Source organism: Urocitellus parryii, chromosome 5 (genome assembly GCF_045843805.1).
Source record: "Urocitellus parryii isolate mUroPar1 chromosome 5, mUroPar1.hap1, whole genome shotgun sequence".
Classification (NCBI taxonomy): Eukaryota; Metazoa; Chordata; class Mammalia; order Rodentia; family Sciuridae; genus Urocitellus; species Urocitellus parryii.
Window position 1 is genome coordinate 37,478,194 of NC_135535.1, and position 19,950 is coordinate 37,498,143.

The window sequence follows — 19,950 nt, forward strand, 5'->3', positions numbered from 1 at the left end:
GTATGTTGATTGACTCTGTTTGACCAGCTCACGGTATGTGCATATTTCAGAGGATCATGTTTATGTGATAAATATGTGTAACTTTTATCAATTAAAAATAAATAAAAATTTAAAATAGGAACTTAAATTTTTAATTTAAATTATTTCTTCAGTTAAATTAGTTTGAATTGTTTATAAGCATTCACTTTAATTTCAGAAAAAAATGTTTTCAAACAATCTTGAAAACAGATTCAAATTTTTTAATAGGAGTTTAAACATAGAAAAATATCTTAGGGGCTGGGGATGTGGCTCAAGCGGTAGCATGCTTGCCTGGCATGCGTTCGGCCCGGGTTTGATCCTCAGCACCACATACAAACAAAGATGTTGTGTCCGCAAAAACTAAATAAATGTTAAAATTCTCTCTCTCTCTCTCTCTGTCTCAAAAAAAAATTTTTTTAAAAAAGAAGAATATCTTACACATAGGACTAGGGTTCATAACTGCCCTATAAAACATTGAGATGTTAATTTATTTCATAATTAGAAAATAAAATTCTCCAGTTTTTTAATAATGTTTAAAATGTATTCAAATATTTCATATAACTATATTTATTCAAATATTTCATATAACTATATAACTATATTATGGTCAAATACTACTTCATTAGGTATTATTAGTTTGTTATGCAAATGTAATGTTACTAAATAATTCTTTTTTCTTTTTCTTATTTTGCAAGATTTGATTTACAAAAGGAACATCAGTAAAGTCTGAGGAAGCAGCCCCAGGGGGTCTAAAATAATGAGGACAAACTCATTATTTTATGATTTTTACTTAGAAGTTTAAATCATCTTTTATGCTGCCTGATAGTAATCATGTTCCCAACAAAACACATACACTATTCACCATAACAGTTGCTGAAAAAAACAAGCTTCACTTTGTCCTATAATCATCTTTTAAAGATGCAGATTGCACCACAATGACCTTACCATACAATTCCCAAAGTAACTAAGAAATCAAATGACAGTGTGATATAGTAGTGATAAAGTAACAGAGGAAACATATTATTAAGTAGCTTGATAGCAGAATAATATATCAAACTGTCGGTTTAGATAAAAATATTCATTCATTTTCTAGGATAGGATGCATGTGAGGACAGGAAAAGTTAAATTCGTGTTTTCCTTATAACAAGCTTTCTGAAAACACCCAATCTGATTGGGTGTCTGTCTCACAACTTCCTGATAATCTTTCTCTTCCAATTTCTTGAGCCCTATGAAGAGGGGAATTGGGATTTTCTGACAATAATTACAAGGGAAAAAACTCTCAACTTGACCACATCCTCAGGTGGAATCAGTACCAATATAAGAGGTAGGTGGTATTCTATGTACTAAACTATGGAAATATTACAACTGACTTCATTTTGTGCCTGGTAGTTAAGATGCCAGACAATAATTATTTAACTAACTCTCGCTGAGAAATTAGGGATAGATAAGAAGCTATGGAAGGAAAGGTAAAATACATAGACTTCAATTTAAAGTTCATCTTAAAGCTTTGTGAAAAGTGTTGTGTTCTTTCATCTGGCTGCATCTAAAATCAATTGGGGTCATAGATGACATGGGAATGAGGAGCAGTGTGGACAGACAGGCTAGAAGCTTGCAGTGCGTCCCTGAGATGCCGTGTTGCTCATGTGTACGTGTTCGATTTATTTTATTCCATACCCACACACGCCGGGTACTTAGTGAATAAATAATTATTATACTCATTGTTAAGAAACTTCAGAGAAAAAGTTGGGTACAAAAATCTCAACATTTTGTACATCTACAAGACTGGGATCCTAATTAGAATAAAATATAGTCCATGTTGATGTAAATGTATCAAAATAGATTCTACTGTCATGTATAACCAAAAAGCAAATATAATTTAAAAAATTACTTAGTTTGGACCATGTACTTTAAATTACCTCCTCCAGACAGCTTAGAAAAATGACATCCTCATGAGCACTAAGATGAACTCTGACCTAATTTCAAATCACGTTCATTGATTCTTTCTGCTCTCACTTAAAGGAGGCTAAATTTTGGGTTGGGGTTGTGGCTCAGTGGGAGAGCGCTCGCCTAGCATGTGCTAGGTACTGGGTTTGATCCTCAGCACCACATCAAAATAAATAAATAAAATGGAGGTATTGTGTCCAACTGCAATTAAAAAAAAAAATTAAAAAGGAGGCTAAGCCTAATCATTTAAATCATCATTTTTTAATAATTCATGTTTTGTCATAAATCTAAACCTAATCAGAGTTTGGCACAGTATTATTATAAACAAGTGAATACAGATATTTATATAAATATGAAAAATTAGTTTAATACAATCACTTCTATTCATCAAACTGTTTTTAAGTATTCAGTTTTCGTGGTATAAGAATAGACACAGTGATATGTACAAAAATTAATAAGAAAAAGGTGTACCGGTATTGGGCATCAAAGAGGACAATGGATTGCTCGACTTCTTTCAGACATGCAGAAACAAGTTACAGATCCCAAAACTTAGTCAAGTCAGGTTAATTTGTATGGATGCTATCAAGGCTGGAGATGAGAATAAATAAAATAAACTGCTTTCACTGTGATGGGGAGTAAGGCCATAAGGTATTTGCCTAAGATGCTGTAAAGACATGGATTTAAGGTTAAATGTAACAGAGAGGAGGAAATGCAGACGAAAATGAACAATATCTCATATAATAAAGAGAAAGAGAAGAAAACACATACAGAAAGGAAGGTGAAACTTTTGACTTGATGAAGTCTCAGGCAGGTTGGTAAATAAAGCTTCAATATTAGCTGCTTGGGAAAGGAAATTAGATGAATTGGGGGTGGAAGGAAAGAAGTAAAAAAAGACAAAATGATGACAATAGTTCCTAGAGAAACTGGGAACGCATTACTCATTCCTACCACATAACAGCAATTGTTTAACAAAGAAAGCTGCATCTTAAGCTTTGTGTACCTAAAGATTTGTTTATTGGGAAAGTAATCACTTTCAAATGAAATAGGTACCTTCCATTTCAGAGAATCTCTTAGCAACTATAGCTTTTCATTTTGTCACATAAATTGTTCCCTTGGTTGCGGTGGGTTTGGCAAATAGCTTCAGCAGTCCACGCCAGGATTTTGTCATTATATAAATTCATGATTTAAAAATTCTAGTATTGTCAAACTTTTTTGTGTGTATGATGCACTTCAGTGTTGACCCAGATGCCATAAAGAAAAGATCATTCAGTTTTTATAATAAATATGAAGTGGAGTGTTTTCAACAGCATAATGAATAAAATTTTTATTTAATTTGAGCACATTTAAACGGAGCCAGTTCTTGCTTGGATTAGCCAATTAGTCTGCATTTAAGGAACATGGCAAGTTGTTGTCGGATCAAAGCAGAGATGAGTGTCAGATGAGTAGGACATACTAACTGTCATGCCTTATTAGTAACTTGAAAATTGGCAGGGTTTCTTTTCATGTCACAGTGATAGAAATGCAAAGCATTACTGACCATTGTGTGGTATACATTAGATGGAGCATTTGGGGGCATAGTTTTTAGATACACCAAAAATCTAATAATGATTGAATATTTCATATATGTTACTTTCAATACAAAGTGACTTTCACAATCTTGGGAAAGAAATACAAACTTATGGATAGATAATAGTTGTTTATAATTGTGGTACTTCAACTTTAGTTGCTCAAGCATAAAGATGTATCTTATTTAAAAAGAGCAAATCTAGCCAGGCATGGTGGTACGTGAATATAATCCCTGTTCCTCCGGAGGCTGGAGCAGGAGGATTGCAAATTTGAGGCCCAGCTTGGTCAACTTAGCCAGAACCTGTCTCAAAATAAAATTTAAAGGGCTTGGGGTATAGTTCAGTCACAGAGTGCTTGCCTAGCATATTTAGGGGGCTCTGGATTGAATCCTCAGTGCAATGAGAGAGAGAGAGAGAGAGAGAGAGAGAGAGAGAGAGAGAGAGTGAGAGAGAGAGAGAGAGAGGAAGAGAGTCTTCCTTAGACATTGCCACTAATAGAACAGGAAGTGAGGACTCACAGATGAAGGGATAGGGGAAAAGAAGATATGAATATCATATATAGACCATATGCCAGGCATTTTATATTAAAATCTCATTATACTATCATTTATTGCCTCACAATAACTGCATAAAGTCAATACTACCACATCAAAGCCTCAGGTTTCTTTAACTTTCAGATCTATACTCATATTCTCCAACTGATCTCTACAGGGATTAAAAAAAAATTATATATAATCCCTTAGTGGTCAGGATTGAGGGATCTCATTTGGATTGAAAGAGAATAACAGGAAAATGCCACCTTATTATTAGTCCCTTTTCAAATAATTTGCTCCTCAGTGTTCTTTTACCTTTTTCTTTTGTGCATTTATTAAATTCATTGATAACATTTGCTTGTAATAGATAAGACAATATTCACCATTATTTACAATGTGTTACTAAGGTATGTTACTATATTCATTAATGAACCCTTTTTTCTGTCTCCCAGGCTTTCTTGAGAATAACCTCGCCCTGTGGCACATCTCAAAACACTGATTCTTATTCTACCCACCTGTGCTTTAAAGTGTCTGGGTTTCACCAACGACACTGCTGCCTTCTGGTATAAGCTTCTTCCATCTCTTCCCAGGCCACTCCAATAGCCTTCTTCCAAATTGGGTTCCTCCTTGGTCCATTATGATTAATATTACAATATATCTTTTATAGTAATTATTAAAAAATGTGAATCAGATCACATCATCTTTTTGCCAAACCGTCTCCAATGGCCTTATTATTTTGGTTTAATTGTATTAAAATCTAACCCTATTAAAGAAATCTTATCAACCTCTCAAACTTTATTTCCTCTCCAGCAGGATGTTGAAGTTGGTACTTCCTGGCTTATGAGAACTTTCTATTCAATATTCAAGAACTTTGCAAATCAGTGATATCATGTTTCTAGCTTTGCTATGACACAAGTATTTATACCTCAGAAAATGCTGCAAGTTAGGGCTTTGTTGTTTTGGCTCTTAGTTTTGAAGAGCTGGTTGTTAATCATTTAACAGCACACCACTGTTACTATTGCTGTTTGCTTCAGTTACAATGTTCCACAGACAACTTTTTCTTTCTGACGTTTTGACATGTAAGCTTGCTGCCCTCACTCTATGGTCCTTGCTTTTGCTGTTCCTGTCCCGATGCTCTTCCTTTGGATTTTCATATGGCTGGCTTATTCTCCACAGTCAAGTCTCAGCCTTTCCTAAGAAGCTTTCCATGGCTATCTTAGTCAAAGGAGCACCATCTGTCACTAGTTTCTCCATAACATCAACATTATCCTTGAAACTTAGAACAGTGCCTTTGACGTCATGTGATTTTGCATTAGGTTGCAAGTCACAGAAAACCAAATGTCTTTTACAGATAAGAATCAGGCATTGGATAGCTTAGGGTTTGAATAGCAGCTCAGTAATGGCATGAAAGGGTTAGTTCCCTTCCTTTGCCCTGTGTCACCATCCTTAGCACATAACATTCATCTTCATGATCACAGAATGGCTGTTTCACTTCTAGTCACTGTAAGGCCTTATAGCTGTCAAAAGGAAGGAAAGAAGCAAGACCAAAATTTGGAGGGCAGTTTATTTATTTCGAAGTCATTCCTGGAAGCCATATCTGTACTTATAATTTGGCCAAATTACAAGAGTTTGGAAAGAGAATTGTGTTCACTTTCCAGCTTTTATAGTAGAAAGCAAGGGATAAGAGGTTTTAGATAGCTTCAGGGTCGATAATTCATAATGTTTGCCATAGTGCTCAATAAATTTTTGCAGCATGATTAGATAATGACTTTAAATGACCCAACTCCACCTCCATTCAAGTTCCAGCTTCAGATGAGTCATGGGTCAAATTCCATATCTTAACTGTCAATTAAGTTAATCAATGCTTATCATTAAAGAATGAGAAGATGATAACTGAATTACTCCAGATCACTGGAAGCTTACTCCACTTAAGTTCCTAAATTCCAGTTATTTGTTATTTTGTTGTTTTTGTTGTTTTGTTTTTATAACATTCCTCCTATTTTGAAGGAAATATTTCCAGAATTTCCAGTCTCCTTACTATTACCAGACAATCGATGATGAGTTGATCATGTTTCTTTGACCCTGTGTTTTTACTATGAAAAAACAGTGACTATAGAGTAACATAATCTAAGACCTTGGGTAGTATTATGATTGTCATAGCTCACAATGGTCCAAGTTGCTATATTTAAAAATTTATCAGACCTTGATTGTTTTATTTCAAATCCATTTTAAGTAAATTGGAGAAATAAATCAGGTTAGAGAAGCAAAATAAGAACATGTGCACTGGAGTCAAATACAGCTGGTTTTGAATCTTGGATCCACCATTTACTAGTTGCATAGCTTGGGTTAGATAACTCATCTTTGTAAGCCTTAGTTGCTTTTGTTTTTCTTCAGTTATATGGTAGAAATAACAATGATCCCTTTATATACTGGTGAGGGTTTTTACAAGATAAACTAAGTAAGTGAAGTAAGCAGTGGATAGGTGGTGGCTGTGAGCTCGCTTTGTTCTGCATCACAGAGTGCATGCATTTGTGTCAGACTTAGATGACTTCAGTAAGATCAGATTTAAAGACTATACCTCACCCTTTTTTGAAGTGTTGATCTTTTAAATAAGTTGTCCAGAGGTAAATTTTTTATGTTAACTAAAATTTGAGAACCTCAAGGAAGTATTTGTTGGTCAGATTAGCTTGATCTCTACTAGCAACCTTAGAGAAGAAGTTCTGGAAATGATTTTAACTATAATATCCTTTTGTATTCCATTGGTTCCAGGACAACTCCTGCTCCCTACAACCCACTACAAATGCCAAAGATTATAGATGTTCAAATCTCATAGAGAATGGAAGGAACAGTGTTTTCAAATAACCTAAGCACATCTTTCTGTACACTTTAAATCATATCTAGATTGCTTATAATAACTAATACAAAGTAAATGTTATATAAGTAATTGTTAGACTGTATTGTCTTTGGAATAGTGACAAAAAGTTTATAAATGTTCTGTACCTATATAGTCATCATAGGCCAAGTTTTTGATTCATGGTTGATTGAACCTGCAGATGCAGATTCCGTGGGTCTCAATTTCCTCCTCTATATAATTAGCATAATAATAAACCTAACCTCATAGTGCTAGTCAGAGAGGCAGAATGTTTTTAACAGTGACATAATAAACACTATATGCAATGGAAAGTCGCATTTATTAAAATTCCCAGACTCCGTATAAGTGATTCTCAACATGACTACTCATTATATCCTTGAGACATTCTGAAGAACTTGATGCCCAGGTCACACACCAATCAATAAAAGCAAAATACATGTGAGTAGAATCCAGCAATCTGTTTTTCAGTCCCAAGTAATTCCAATGGGCAGAAAGGCTAAGAACCACTCTACTCCATTCAAAAGCTCTACAGGTGATCCTGTCAATCAATGAATAGTACCTGAGATGGATATACTGGTAAATGAATCAGGATTAATCTTTATTGAAAAAGGAAAAATTAAGAGTTCAACCTATGACCAAGAAAGCCTGCAGAGCACAAAGCTATTATAAAAGTACTGAACATTGAAGAGAAGGCTGCTAAAGGTAAAATTGTGATAGAAATGAAAATAACAGGCACAGGGTTTGAGACGCCAAACTCAAATTTCCTACTTGTTTGTGAGTTAAACTCTCTGTAATTCTGAGTTTTATCATTTGCAAAATGTAGATATTTGCCACCACGTGTAGTTATCATAAGGAAAAAATAAGGTAAAAGAATGCAATACTCTTAGCTTAAGTAATGATTTCACAGTATAGTACAGTGGCCCTTCCAAACCTCATGTTGAAACTTGATTGTTATTCATATTAATATAACAAGTGGAAACTTTATTTATTTATTTTTTATTTTTTTATTTTTTTTTTATTATTGGTCGTTCAAAACATTACATAGTTCTTAATACAAGTGGAAACTTTAAAAAGTGATTAGGTAATGGGACCACCCTCATGAATGGCCCTATGCTGTTATTGAGGGAGTGGTTTATTTCTACAGGAATGGCTTTGTTATAAAGTTAGCTCTGTCTCACATGTGTGTGTACTTGCTTTCCCTTCCACCAAGTTATGATGCAGCTCAAAGGCCAAATGTCAACACCATGCTCTTGCATTTCCTACATTTTAGAACCTTGATGAATTTCTTTTCTTTATAATTTACTTATTCTGAGGTTACAGCAACAGAAAACAGACTAACCTGGCAAATTGTTACCAAGAAGTAACTTGGTATAATAGATACCTGAAAATATGGGAACATTTTTGGAATTGGGTAATGGGCAGAAACTGGAAGACTTTGGATGAATAGGTTAACAAAAGCCTGCATTGCCGTGAACAGAGAATTAACGATTATTCTAGTGAGAATGCAGAAAAGAAGACTAGGAGAAGTTTGGTCACTTATATGGTCATTTATCAGAATCCTGATAGAAATACAGACAGTAAAGGCCATTCTGATGCAACCTTGGGTGAAAATAAGAAAGAAGTATTGGAAACTGGAGTAAAGGCCATCCTTGTTATACAGTTACAAAGAACGTGGTGAAATTATGTCCATATCCTAGGGATTTATGGAACATAAAACTTAAGAGTGGTGAACGAAGATATCCAGCAAGTAAAAAAAAAAATCTAAGCAGCAAACATTCAGGCTATTTATGCATGTCTACTTTAAACTTCCATACAGTGAGATGTGATAACAAAGAAATGACTTAAAGATGGAATTTATAATTAAAAAAGAATCAGAATGAAAAGATTTGGAAAATTCAAAGTTTGACCATGCAAAGAGAGAAAAACCATGTTTGGGAAAGAATATGAAAGGTGTGGCCAAGAAACTGTTTGCAAAAGAGATTAATATGGATTGAAGGGATGCAGGTACCATTTATCTACACAGCTAGACCAAGTCAAGGATGACATTCCAGAGATCTTCAAAGCTCTCTCTCCCAACACAGTCCCAGAATTTGAGGACAGTGGAATGGTGTCAGGCAACAAACAGGGTACTGATTTCCATTGATTTTCTTCCTTGTGTTGCCTTGGGTCTTTGCTACCTGCATCCTGGCTCAGGGCTCCCCAGCCACCCTAGCTGCAACACAAATAGGTCTAGCTCAATCCACAACTCTGAAAAATACAAGCAGTAAGGCTTGGAAGCATCCACACAGTGTTAAGTCTGCATGTACGCAGAATGAGAGAGTAGTGGAGGCATGACTTCTTTCAATTAAATTTCAAAGTATGTTGCATACTACCCACATGCCCAGGCAGAGACTTGTCACAAAAGCAGAGTTATTACAGTAGTGTCCTGACTAGGGCAATACTTAGCAGAGATGTGACAGTGGGGTCCCCCCCCACCACAAAATCCCAGGACCGACAGCATCACCAGCTTGTGAAATCAGACTGTGACAGCTGCAGCCACAAGACTTCAACTGTGGCAACCCAGAGTCAAAGGAAACTATCCTCCAGCTTTAAGACTTAAATATAGTTTTCTCTATTATGTTTTCATCTGACTTGGGACTAGTTATTTATCTTTTCTTGGCTATTTCTCCCTTTTGGAATAGAGTCCATCCTATGCCTATCCCATGATGGTATTCTGGAAGTAGACAACTTGTTTTGATTTTATGGGCTCATGGCTGGAGGGAGTTTGCCTCAGGATGAATCACGATTTGAATCTCACCTGCATCTGATTCAGATGAGATTTGGGACTTTGAATTTTTGTATTTGTGCTGGAATGAGTTAAGATTTTCAAAACTATTGTGATGGAATCAATGTATTTTATGTATAAGAAGAACATGAGTTTTAGGGGCCAGGACCAAATGCTGTGTTTTAAATGATCACTCCAAAATTCAAGCTGAAATTTAACTGCCATTGTGACAGTACTAAGAGGTGGGGCATTTTAGAAGAGATGAAGTCGTGAAGGTTCCATGCTCAGGAATGGATTAATTACAGCATTTTTCCATTGGGGAGGGAGTGGGTTAATTATTGCAGCATAGCTAGCTGTCTTGCTCTCTTGTCATGTGATGCCCTCTGTCATGTTATGATGCAGCCAGAAGTCCCTCCAGGAATACAACTCTTCAATCTTGGACTCCCTAGGCTCTGAAACTGAGAGAAATATATCTTTTCTTTATAAACTACCCAGTCTGTGATATTTTGATATAGCAATAGGAAATGGACAAAGATACCCCCTATATCATGGATGTTTAATAAAAGTTTACCGTTATTGATTTTAGAGGTAGGGGGTGAATTGAATCAGAGGTATGGAGGAGACTGGGAGGACAAGTGTGATACCCAAGTATTTTACTCATGTAATGGGATGAAGATGTTAATTGGAGAGTTAAGGTAAGGTGAAGAATAGGCTTCAGGGGGAAAAAAATCCCATGGTTTTCTTGCGCTTATTATCTTTGTTTGCCAGTCTCCCGAGTTTTACCTAATATTCATCCTTATCTGAGCTAGACTAGTAAACCCCAAACTACTATGTTAGCAACCAAACTTGTCAGAAGGGTTTTACAAAATAAGCATAAGGGGGTTCTGAATAAGAACCCTCCCGGGGGGGGGGGGGAGGGGGTCTCTTACAAATAAACCATACACCCTGTATTGTAGTTGTTTAAGTATTGTGGTGACACAAAAGCTGCTTCTTTTTCCTTCCAGATCCTGGTCATGAAGCTTTCTGGTCCAGAGCTAAAGGGAATCCACATTCTGTTTAAAACCCCAATCTCATATCCATTGATCACTCACCATCTTTTTGTTCCCAGCTCCACCCAGGCCTGGCCTAGAGGGCCCTGACCTCTTCCATGTTTGATTCTGAGATTTCATTTGTCTTTTTTGTGCACATCCGGGGAATTCTAGGATTGAACCCAGCAGTGCCACATCCCCAGCACTTTTATATTTTGAGACAGGGTCTCACTAAGTTGCTGGGGGCCTCGCTAAATTGCTGAGGATGGTCTAGAGCTTTCCATCTTCCTGCCTCAGACTCCTGAGTTGCTGGGATTACAGGTGTGCACCACTGTGCCTCGTCTTCCTGTTTCCTTGACCTCACTGCTAGCCTCCCTTGGGTGGGTACCAATAAAAGAGTTTCAATCTACAGGCTGCTGCTATCTAGTTCTCTCCTTCTGCTCAGAGGAACATAGAGGGCAGCACGCAGGTCACCCAGGACAATTTCCTATGCAATCAGGAAAGACATGCTAGTCTCCCTTCTTTCAGGCACCGCCCATTCACTACAAGTAGTTCTGTCAGAACCCTCCTCACTTAGTTGTTGGAATGAAAGTAAACACTTAGTACTCTATTTGAAATTAATGACAGTACTCCTTAAATGCTATCTCATCTCCCAGCTGCCTCTTATAAGGACTAAAAAAAACCCCAGGGTATACTATAGCAAAATCAGCTCAGCTTTAATGTCTTAATGGAGGTGTATCTGGTGACTCTTTTAAGAGCAATGTTTTTCTCAGCCTTGGATGGCCACAGGAATCATCTGGAAGCTTAGAAAGAAAACCTAAGGAGTGGATACCACAATTTGAGGTTTCAGTTTAATTGGCTTGGGGTAATGCGCTACTTAAAAAATGTCTCAGGTGAGTCCACTGATTGGTCTTTGGTAAGAACCAATTTTTTCGAATGGAGTAGTACCCAATCTCCATCACTTTCATCTGTGAGATTTTATCAATAATTCTTAGACTTCTGGAAAAATTCCATTCAGTATTCTTTCACAGATCACATCAAATAATAATGAAGGGCAGGAGTTCCAGGAGTACTGGTGATGAAAGAAACCTAAAAGATCATTTTGTTCATTTTTTTTTTCCTTTGGGGTCTGTGAACTAACAATTACAGAATCACTTCAAGCATTAGTTTAAAAAGAAGATACCTAGGCCTTATTCTCACTCCTCCTAAATTGACATCTCTCAAATGGAGAGGAGGGTTAGGAGGGTTAGTTAGCTTTCCCAAGTGATCTATAGGCACGCTACTCACGTTTTAGAACCATAAATCTGTAGCAAAGGTTCTGAATCCTGGCTGTACATTAGAATAACATATGAGTTTTTTAAAAAACCCAAATCCCATGCTGGCTTAGAGCAGTGGTCTCAATCTCAGCTGCACTTTAGTCCCATTCTCAGTTCCCACCCTGTGCCAGTCACATTGGAGTCTCTGGGGTGGGCCTGAATAAGGAAGCTGTGTGTTTTAAAGCTCCCTAGGTAATTCCAATATGCAGCAAAGGTTGAAAACCATTCTTCTGGAAATTCTAGGTTAATTATTTTGGGATGGGTCTCAGGAATTGACAAATGCACCCCAGGTAATTTCAATGCATAGCATTTGCTGAGAACTATCATCATTGGTATCCTTCAGCCTACAGGTTCTGGCTTACCTCCTTCTCTCACATGATGCCCAAGCAAATCTTGACCAAGGCTGATACTGATGTGTGGAGATATAGATTCATGAGGAGTTATGGTTTATGCATACATAGACCTCTAATACCTTCCTGAGCCAGTCTCATTAATTAATCTACCATTAACCAAACAAATGCACATTAAACATTTAATTATGTGCCAGGTACTCTGCAATGAATGAGATAATGACAAATAAGACATTGTTCCTGGCACCTCAATGAGCTTATAGATTCATGGGAATGAAGGAGGGAGACAGATAGGCAAATAGAGGTGGAACAGAAAGTAATAATTATTACAATGGACAAGTAAACAAATAACTTGGGAACACAGTAATGATAGCAACTCAATCTGCCTTGAAGAGTCAGTGAAGATAGGCTTAAAGAAATGCTATTTAAGCTAAATCATTCCTACATAGACTAAAATACCCTCCATGATACAATTTCCATCTACTTCATCTCTTGCTACTATCCCTGGCTTCAGGTTCAATCACATTGAATTTCTTCCTATTCTTTGAATGTCTTTTAACAAGCCTTCAGTATTTGTTTATCCCCTTTGCTTAGAACATTGTTGCCCTTTCCCCACTTTTACCTACTATCTAGGATTTTGCTTAGCTATTAGTTTCACAAAGAAGTTCTCTCTGACTTCCTGAATGATGATATGTGCCTTTGTCATATATCCACGGACCACCCAGCAGTGCTTTGTTTGTAACATGCACATCTTTATTGCACATCAGTGACTCTGAAGCCTGGATACTCCATGAAATCAAGAGAAAGAACTGTCTCCTCTACCACTGTGTGTCCTGTGCACAGCACAGGACCCAAAACTACTGAATGAATGAAGACATACATGAATGATGGGATGAATTGCATTCCATGAACAGAGGGCAATATGTGCCAAACCATAGAGGCATGACATTCTGTGGCATGTTCTAGGAACAGCAAAATTTTTGGATGGTCATAGTACAGGATAGACAGGAGGAGGTGTACAGAGCTGAGTCAGAAGAGGTAGGCTGCTGAGGGCCCCCTATAAAACCCTGTGATCCGAACTTTATTCTGTAGCAGGTGGGATTGCATGTGGTTTTATGTACAGGCGAATAATATTTAGGTTTATCATTCAGGACAGTTACTTTAGAAGCAGCATAGAGGATGAACTGAAAAAAAAGATGAATTTAAAGGAGCTCAGTTAGGAGATGTGCTAGTACTACAGTGAGATATGATAAAGGCTTTTCTGAATTAATGAAGGGGAAGAGCTCCATTCAAAAGGTATTTTTGAGGTAAAATCTACAGCACTTGCTGACAAACTGCATGTGGGGGTAAGTGTGAAAGATGATGTCATGGTCTAGTTTGGGAGACAGGCTGTTTGGGGATACCATTAATGGAAACAGAATATTGGAAGAGAAGAGATAATTTCAGGGAAAAAAATAATGAGCTTAGTTGTAAACATACTGAGTGTTCTATGTGCCTATGGGGCATCTGAGTGAAGTGTTTTATGCAGTTAGAAATGCTTAAAAATCTCAGCTTGGTACCATATTGATTGTAGATGTGACCAGTGTTGTCCAATTGACTATGTTGTCTTCTATTTATGTACTAACAGACAAACTTTAGACACTGTCAGTGTTATATTGATTTCATGATTTGTGCTACTTTGGGCTACAATTGGCAATCAAAATAACTACTTCAGCAGGGGAGTCTTGATAAAGTCACTTTTTGCTTATTTTCTTCAATATATACATACAGCTATGTTAACCTCACCCAAATTCTGAAGTGGACAATTTGTTTTTATTGGTGGCTGTGCTGATGTATTCCAGTCTTATTAGATCATGAGTTCTGTGGGTTCAGAAAGGAAGTGTTGTTTGTTTTTAAGCTTGGTGCCAAGTATAATAGAAATGCAAATTACTGGATGGATGGATGGATGGATGGATGGATGGATGGATGGATGGATTTATAATCTGACTGCTGGAATGTGTAATACTTTATGGAACCAGTCACCTAGAAATTGAAAATATCATGTCCTACTACTTAAAAACCTAAGTGATATTTTAGTGAGATGTTGTTGTCCATAGAAACAGGGTGGAAGAGATCACTATAATTATTTTTGAATAGTCTTTTGTTATATAATTTTCTCTTGAAAATAAGAAATAATATAGGGATTTTAGATTTTAAAGCAACTAAAGACTATATGTATTTTGAAACATTAACCTGTGATATAAACATTGAAAACTATTATGCTTTGTACTATTGAAGTTGATAGATGAGTACATGATCAAAGGTTTGTTTTAGGGAAATAAACTTGTGGGCCATATGAAGAAGCTGGAGGAGAAGAAATCATTCCAGTTAAACTGAGAAGAGATAATAAGGACCTGGAATAATGCAGTGGTGGTGAAGTGGAGAGTCCATTAATTTATTTATTCCTCGAATATTTATTCATAGTTTCATACCAGACTCTGGGGGATGCAATGGCAAACAAACTACATCAAGTTCCTTCATTAAAGGAGTTCATAGATAAGTGAAGGTGAATGCACATCAATCAAATGATCATACTAATAAGTGTAACATTGCAATTGCAATGAAAGTATTGTATGGAGAGTCAGACTGAAAAAAAATCTCATAGATGCAATGGACCATAGATGGTTATTGGTGTATCAGATTAAGTAATAGACATTTTTCCTGTACTTTCTTCTTTTTCAAACTGATTTTTCTGACAAAATTAACATACATGAAATGCCATCCTAGAAGATATAGTAAGTAACAAATTATCTGGAACAGATTAAATTGGATTTTCACCAAAAAATAAAACAATAATCTCTGAGTTACAAGTTCTGATTTTGCAATTAATTTTATGTGGTTTTCAATTGGAATAATGTCACCATTCAATTGAAATCATGGTACTTTGCTGATGAGATACAGTTTATTCTAGGTCTCTCCATTTTTATTTATGTATTTATTTTTTCACCCAGATGTTGCAAGAGCAATTGAATTACTGGAAAAACTACAGGAATCTGGAGAAGTACCAGTACACAAGCTACAGTCTCTCAAAAAAGTGCTTCAGAGTGAGTTTTGTACAGCAATCCGAGAGGTAGGACACTAAGATTTTAATAACTATATTCAGCCATATGTATTCTAAATAGAAAACATGGTTTTTCCACACACTTGGTTGAAATTGTTAAGATTAGAACTACATCTTTACTGCCTGTTTTTAGATCCTTGGACAGATGATAAAATATAATTTAGTCTGCTAAATTCTTAAATTAGATCCATCCAGGATTTATACATTTATCTAAAACCAAATGTTGATCTTCTGGTACCAGAGAAAGGTCTGCTGCAATAGAAGTGTTCCATGTAGTCTATACTATTTAGCACTCATGTGAAGCCACCAGAAATTCAGGTAGAAACAGTCACAGTTAATGAGAGCTGAGATTTTCTTAAGAGAACACTCAACTAAGTCTTTCATAGGTAAATCTGATAGAGTAAACTCCTATTGACTAAAGTTTTAGTTACCCAAATATTACTGTCTAGTACAATTATGGAAAATATTCAAACAGGCTGGTATGCCTCTATAGTAAACCTTTGTAATGTTTTCCTGGCTACTAACAGTTTCAAGAAGAGTGAGGTGAAACAAATGTGCTGAAATGTCTATTTGAATTTTGTATTGACTCATAGTGGAATTGACTATTAAACTGTTTTCATAAGAAAACCCCCCTTGAAATATGTCAGTTGTATTTTTTCATTCAGTAACCCCTTGGCCATTAAAAACTAAATGATATTTCATTAATCAGAACCAAAACCCATAAATCTGTCATATTTGACCTCCTAGAAGTTCCCAGTAATGAAGAACCTATCATCATCCTCCTCAAAGCCATATGAACCCATTGACTATTTAGAGAATTTGTTGTAGCATACAGCTTATGCCTTTCATGGATGTATCATTGTATTCTTCCTCTTTGCAATTTTACTTGTGGTTAATGTACATTTTCAACAATTCTAGTTTATGAATACTCAGAGGATGCAAGACTCAGAGAGGCATATAAAACTCTACAGATTTAAAGTGTAGCCTAGCCAATACAGTTAACATTTAGACGTTGCTGGAATTCAACTTTATCAGGTGAAGTTGTTCACTATTTAATTTTTGTTAATACAGAACACAGCTTGAGTAAGCAACCAACCATAATTACATGTCTAATTTTTTAACCTTTGAATTGATCAAAGGCTGAAAGGAAGTTTCTCAAAGCATATGAATTCTCTGCCATTGGCTTTCCCTCAGTGGGAAAGGTATAAGATATCTAGAAACCCCATGGGTGGCCTCACTAACTCCTGTGATCACTGTGACTGTGAGAACCAAGGCTAAATTCCCTTTACACTTCTTTCTTTCTTCACAGAGTGCCATTCCCCTGAGATCTGGCAACCAACTTTTCCTTTTTTAGAGATTCTATCATCTCTTTTGTGTTGTAGCATTCTGCTATCCACAGAACTAAAAGATAGGATATCATATACTTATTTGCTCACTGATTATATGGCTCGTGACCCAATTCAAAGTCTCTGCATTAGTGAAATTTGCATTCCAGTGGGAGAAAGTTGTGAAAAATAAGCATACAATTTTACAATACCAGAGAATGATGAGACTCAAACCAGGACAACAGGGCTGAATTAAGTTTAGGGTGGTCAGAAACAAACAAACAATACACTAATGGAAGTACAGGAGCAAATACAAAGGAGTACAGTGTTCTAGGCAGAGGAAACCTCAAGTACAAAACCCAGAGAAAAGAATGATCTTAATGCACGGAAGGAATACTCCAAAAGCCAGTATGTCTGGAATGGAAAATTCAAGGTAGGCTCCATAGGCAGCTGGAGAGCAGATCACGTAAGGTCTCTCGGGCCATAGTGAGAACATTGAACTCCATTTTAAGCATGACAGGAAGCCGTTGGAGTGTTTTGGCCTGACCTAAATTGTTTTTTTGGAAAGGTCTCTCTTTCCACTATGAGAATACAGAACACAACCTTCAGTACAGTGTTAGACAAAAGTGAAACCAGTAATAAAAATAATGAGGCGATCAAGAGAGAGCAAGATGATAGCAGGTTGAACCAAGATGGCAGCATTATGAGTATTGGAAGTTTTCAGATTCTAGTATATTTTTGAGAGCGGATCAACAGAAATTATTAATATATAAGATCTGTAGCATATGGAAGGGTGAAAAGACTCAATTGATTCTCAGATTTGGGCTTGAACAATTGATATAATAAGGCTGGGGATATAGCTCCGTTGGTAGAGTGCTTGCCTCACAAGCACAAGACCCTGGGCTCAATCCCCAGCACCAAAAACAAAACAAACAAGAAAAAAGCAAAGACAATTGGTATAATAAGATGGGACTCTTCAGAGGGGATCGAGCTTTGGAGAAGACCTTCCAAGAACTCTGTTCTCTATGTAGTAAATTGATGATGCCTTTCAGACATTAGAGATGCCTTGCAACCCTCTAAGTCTGAAGTTGGGGGAGAATCTAGGACTGGATTTGTAAATGTGATATAGACATCTGTTGAAATCAGCACAGAGGCTTTTTTTTCTTTTGGGAGTATGTTAATGAAAAAGAGAATGAGAGTACAAATGAAAGTAAATATGGGGACTTTATATAAACATTATATCTTACACAGCCTGCCTGAGGTATGGTAGGCATGTATACCATCAATAGTCCATGAAAGTTTGTAGCCAATCTATAGGCAATCTAGAAGTTCCAGAAGGAATAACACATGATACAATTTATCTGTCTTGTGTTTTGCAACTTTGAACCATTAAGATTAAATTTATGTTCACAATAATGTTCTTAGTAACAATTTTGGAATTTTAAAAGAAGCAGGTTATACAGAAGTCGTGAAAGGTCACTTCAACTTGCCTGACAGTTCATCCCAGTTGCATGGAATTATTTGTTAAGTGTGGTGATGCCTTTGTTATTCTTATTGTGTTGCTTTATCTTTACTGTGGGAAATAGCAAAAATGACAACACATAAAATAATTCTAAATTATCTTCTTAATGTATCTAGTGAAAAGTCCTTTAACAACAATATGAAATATGAATATATATTGTGAGCTAGGTGAACCAAATGCTAGTTAAGAAAAGTGCAGTTAGGAAGTATGACAAAGACTATCTAAAAATTAAATTGTACTGAGCCAAGAACACTTTCTCTCCTGGTCTCTGTTGTGCAAGTAAGAAACCTTTGAAGTTTGGTTTCCTATTCAAATAATGCTTGGAATTTTTGTGGTTCAAGTTTTTTGACGTTTTCAGAAACACATGCTAGTTAATACTTTAAAGTGTTTTCTTAGTTGCATTCACTGGAGCAAAACCAGATACAGGACCATTCCTTAAAAAAATGTGTAACACAAGTTATGATAAAAAAATGAGGCACTGTAAGCTTTTGCCAAAGATTTTTTATTTCCTTATGTAAATGCAACAGTAGTTATTATTATATGTTGAGGTAATCCCATATTTTGCTTAACATTTGGGTGAAACTACTGAATCAGCTCCTGGAATATGTGCAGCACTTATATAAAGAGAATAATTTGATGAAATTTTATGTTTTAAAATTTAAAATGCATGCTTAAAAAAAGATCAGAAGTTTCCTTAACTATTTTCTACAATCTGTAATCTGTAATAAAGACTGATAAAAGTACGTTGAGATTATTACCAAGGGAAAAATATATATACAACTAAGAAAGGCATTGCTCTATTAATAAATAAGCTGCAATTGAATGACAGCCCATACACAGCTTTATTTGCACATGCAGATGGTGATCAGCAATTTTCTTCATTGTGTTTTATTGTGAAAGATCTTGACAGAACCCTTATAGAATTAAATTGCACTTACTCTGTGCAAGTAACCTCAAAGTTCATGACAGAGAAATGGGCTCACATGTGATAATGTTATTCTATAATGAGCTGCACTGGCTGTTAAGAGAATATTCATACAGTTTTCCAATGAGAAATGAAATATTTTTGTTATGGTACTGAGGCTTGGGTTGTGGCTCAGTGGAAAGCACTTGCCTTGAACATGTGAGGCACTGGGTTTGATCCTCAGTACCACATACAAATAAATAAACAAAATAAAGATATTTTGTCCACTTTGATTCAAGTGGGTTATGAACTCCCATTTTTACCCCGTATACAGATTGCAGAATCACATCAGTTACACATCCATTGATTTACATATTGCCATACTAGTGTCTGTTGTATTCTACTGCCTTTCCTATCCTCTACTATCCCCCCTCCCCTCCCCTCCCCTCTTCTCTCTCTACCCCCTCTACTGTAATTCATTTCTCCCCTTTGTATTATTTTCCCTTTCCCCTCACTTCCTCTTGTATGTAATTTTGTATAACCCTGAGGGTTTCCTTCCATTTCCATGCAATTTCCCTTCTCTCTCCCTTTCCCTCCCACCTCTCATCCCTGTTTAATGTTAATCTTCTTCTCATGGTCTTCATCCCTACTCTGTTCTTAGTTACTCTCCTTATATCAAAGAAGACATTTGGCATTTGTTTTTTAGGGA

General features: G+C 36.3%; 1 protein-coding gene across 1 annotated transcript in view; it reads left to right on the forward strand.

Moving 5' to 3' along the window:
- Lin7a (lin-7 cell polarity scaffold A) overlaps nt 1-19,950 on the forward strand; it is a 130,423-nt gene that overhangs the window by 29,532 nt on the left and 80,941 nt on the right. The window contains exon 2 of the mRNA XM_026391417.2: nt 15,381-15,499. Coding sequence (XP_026247202.1) covers nt 15,381-15,499 — 119 coding nt within the window. The remainder of the gene's footprint in view (nt 1-15,380; nt 15,500-19,950) is intronic.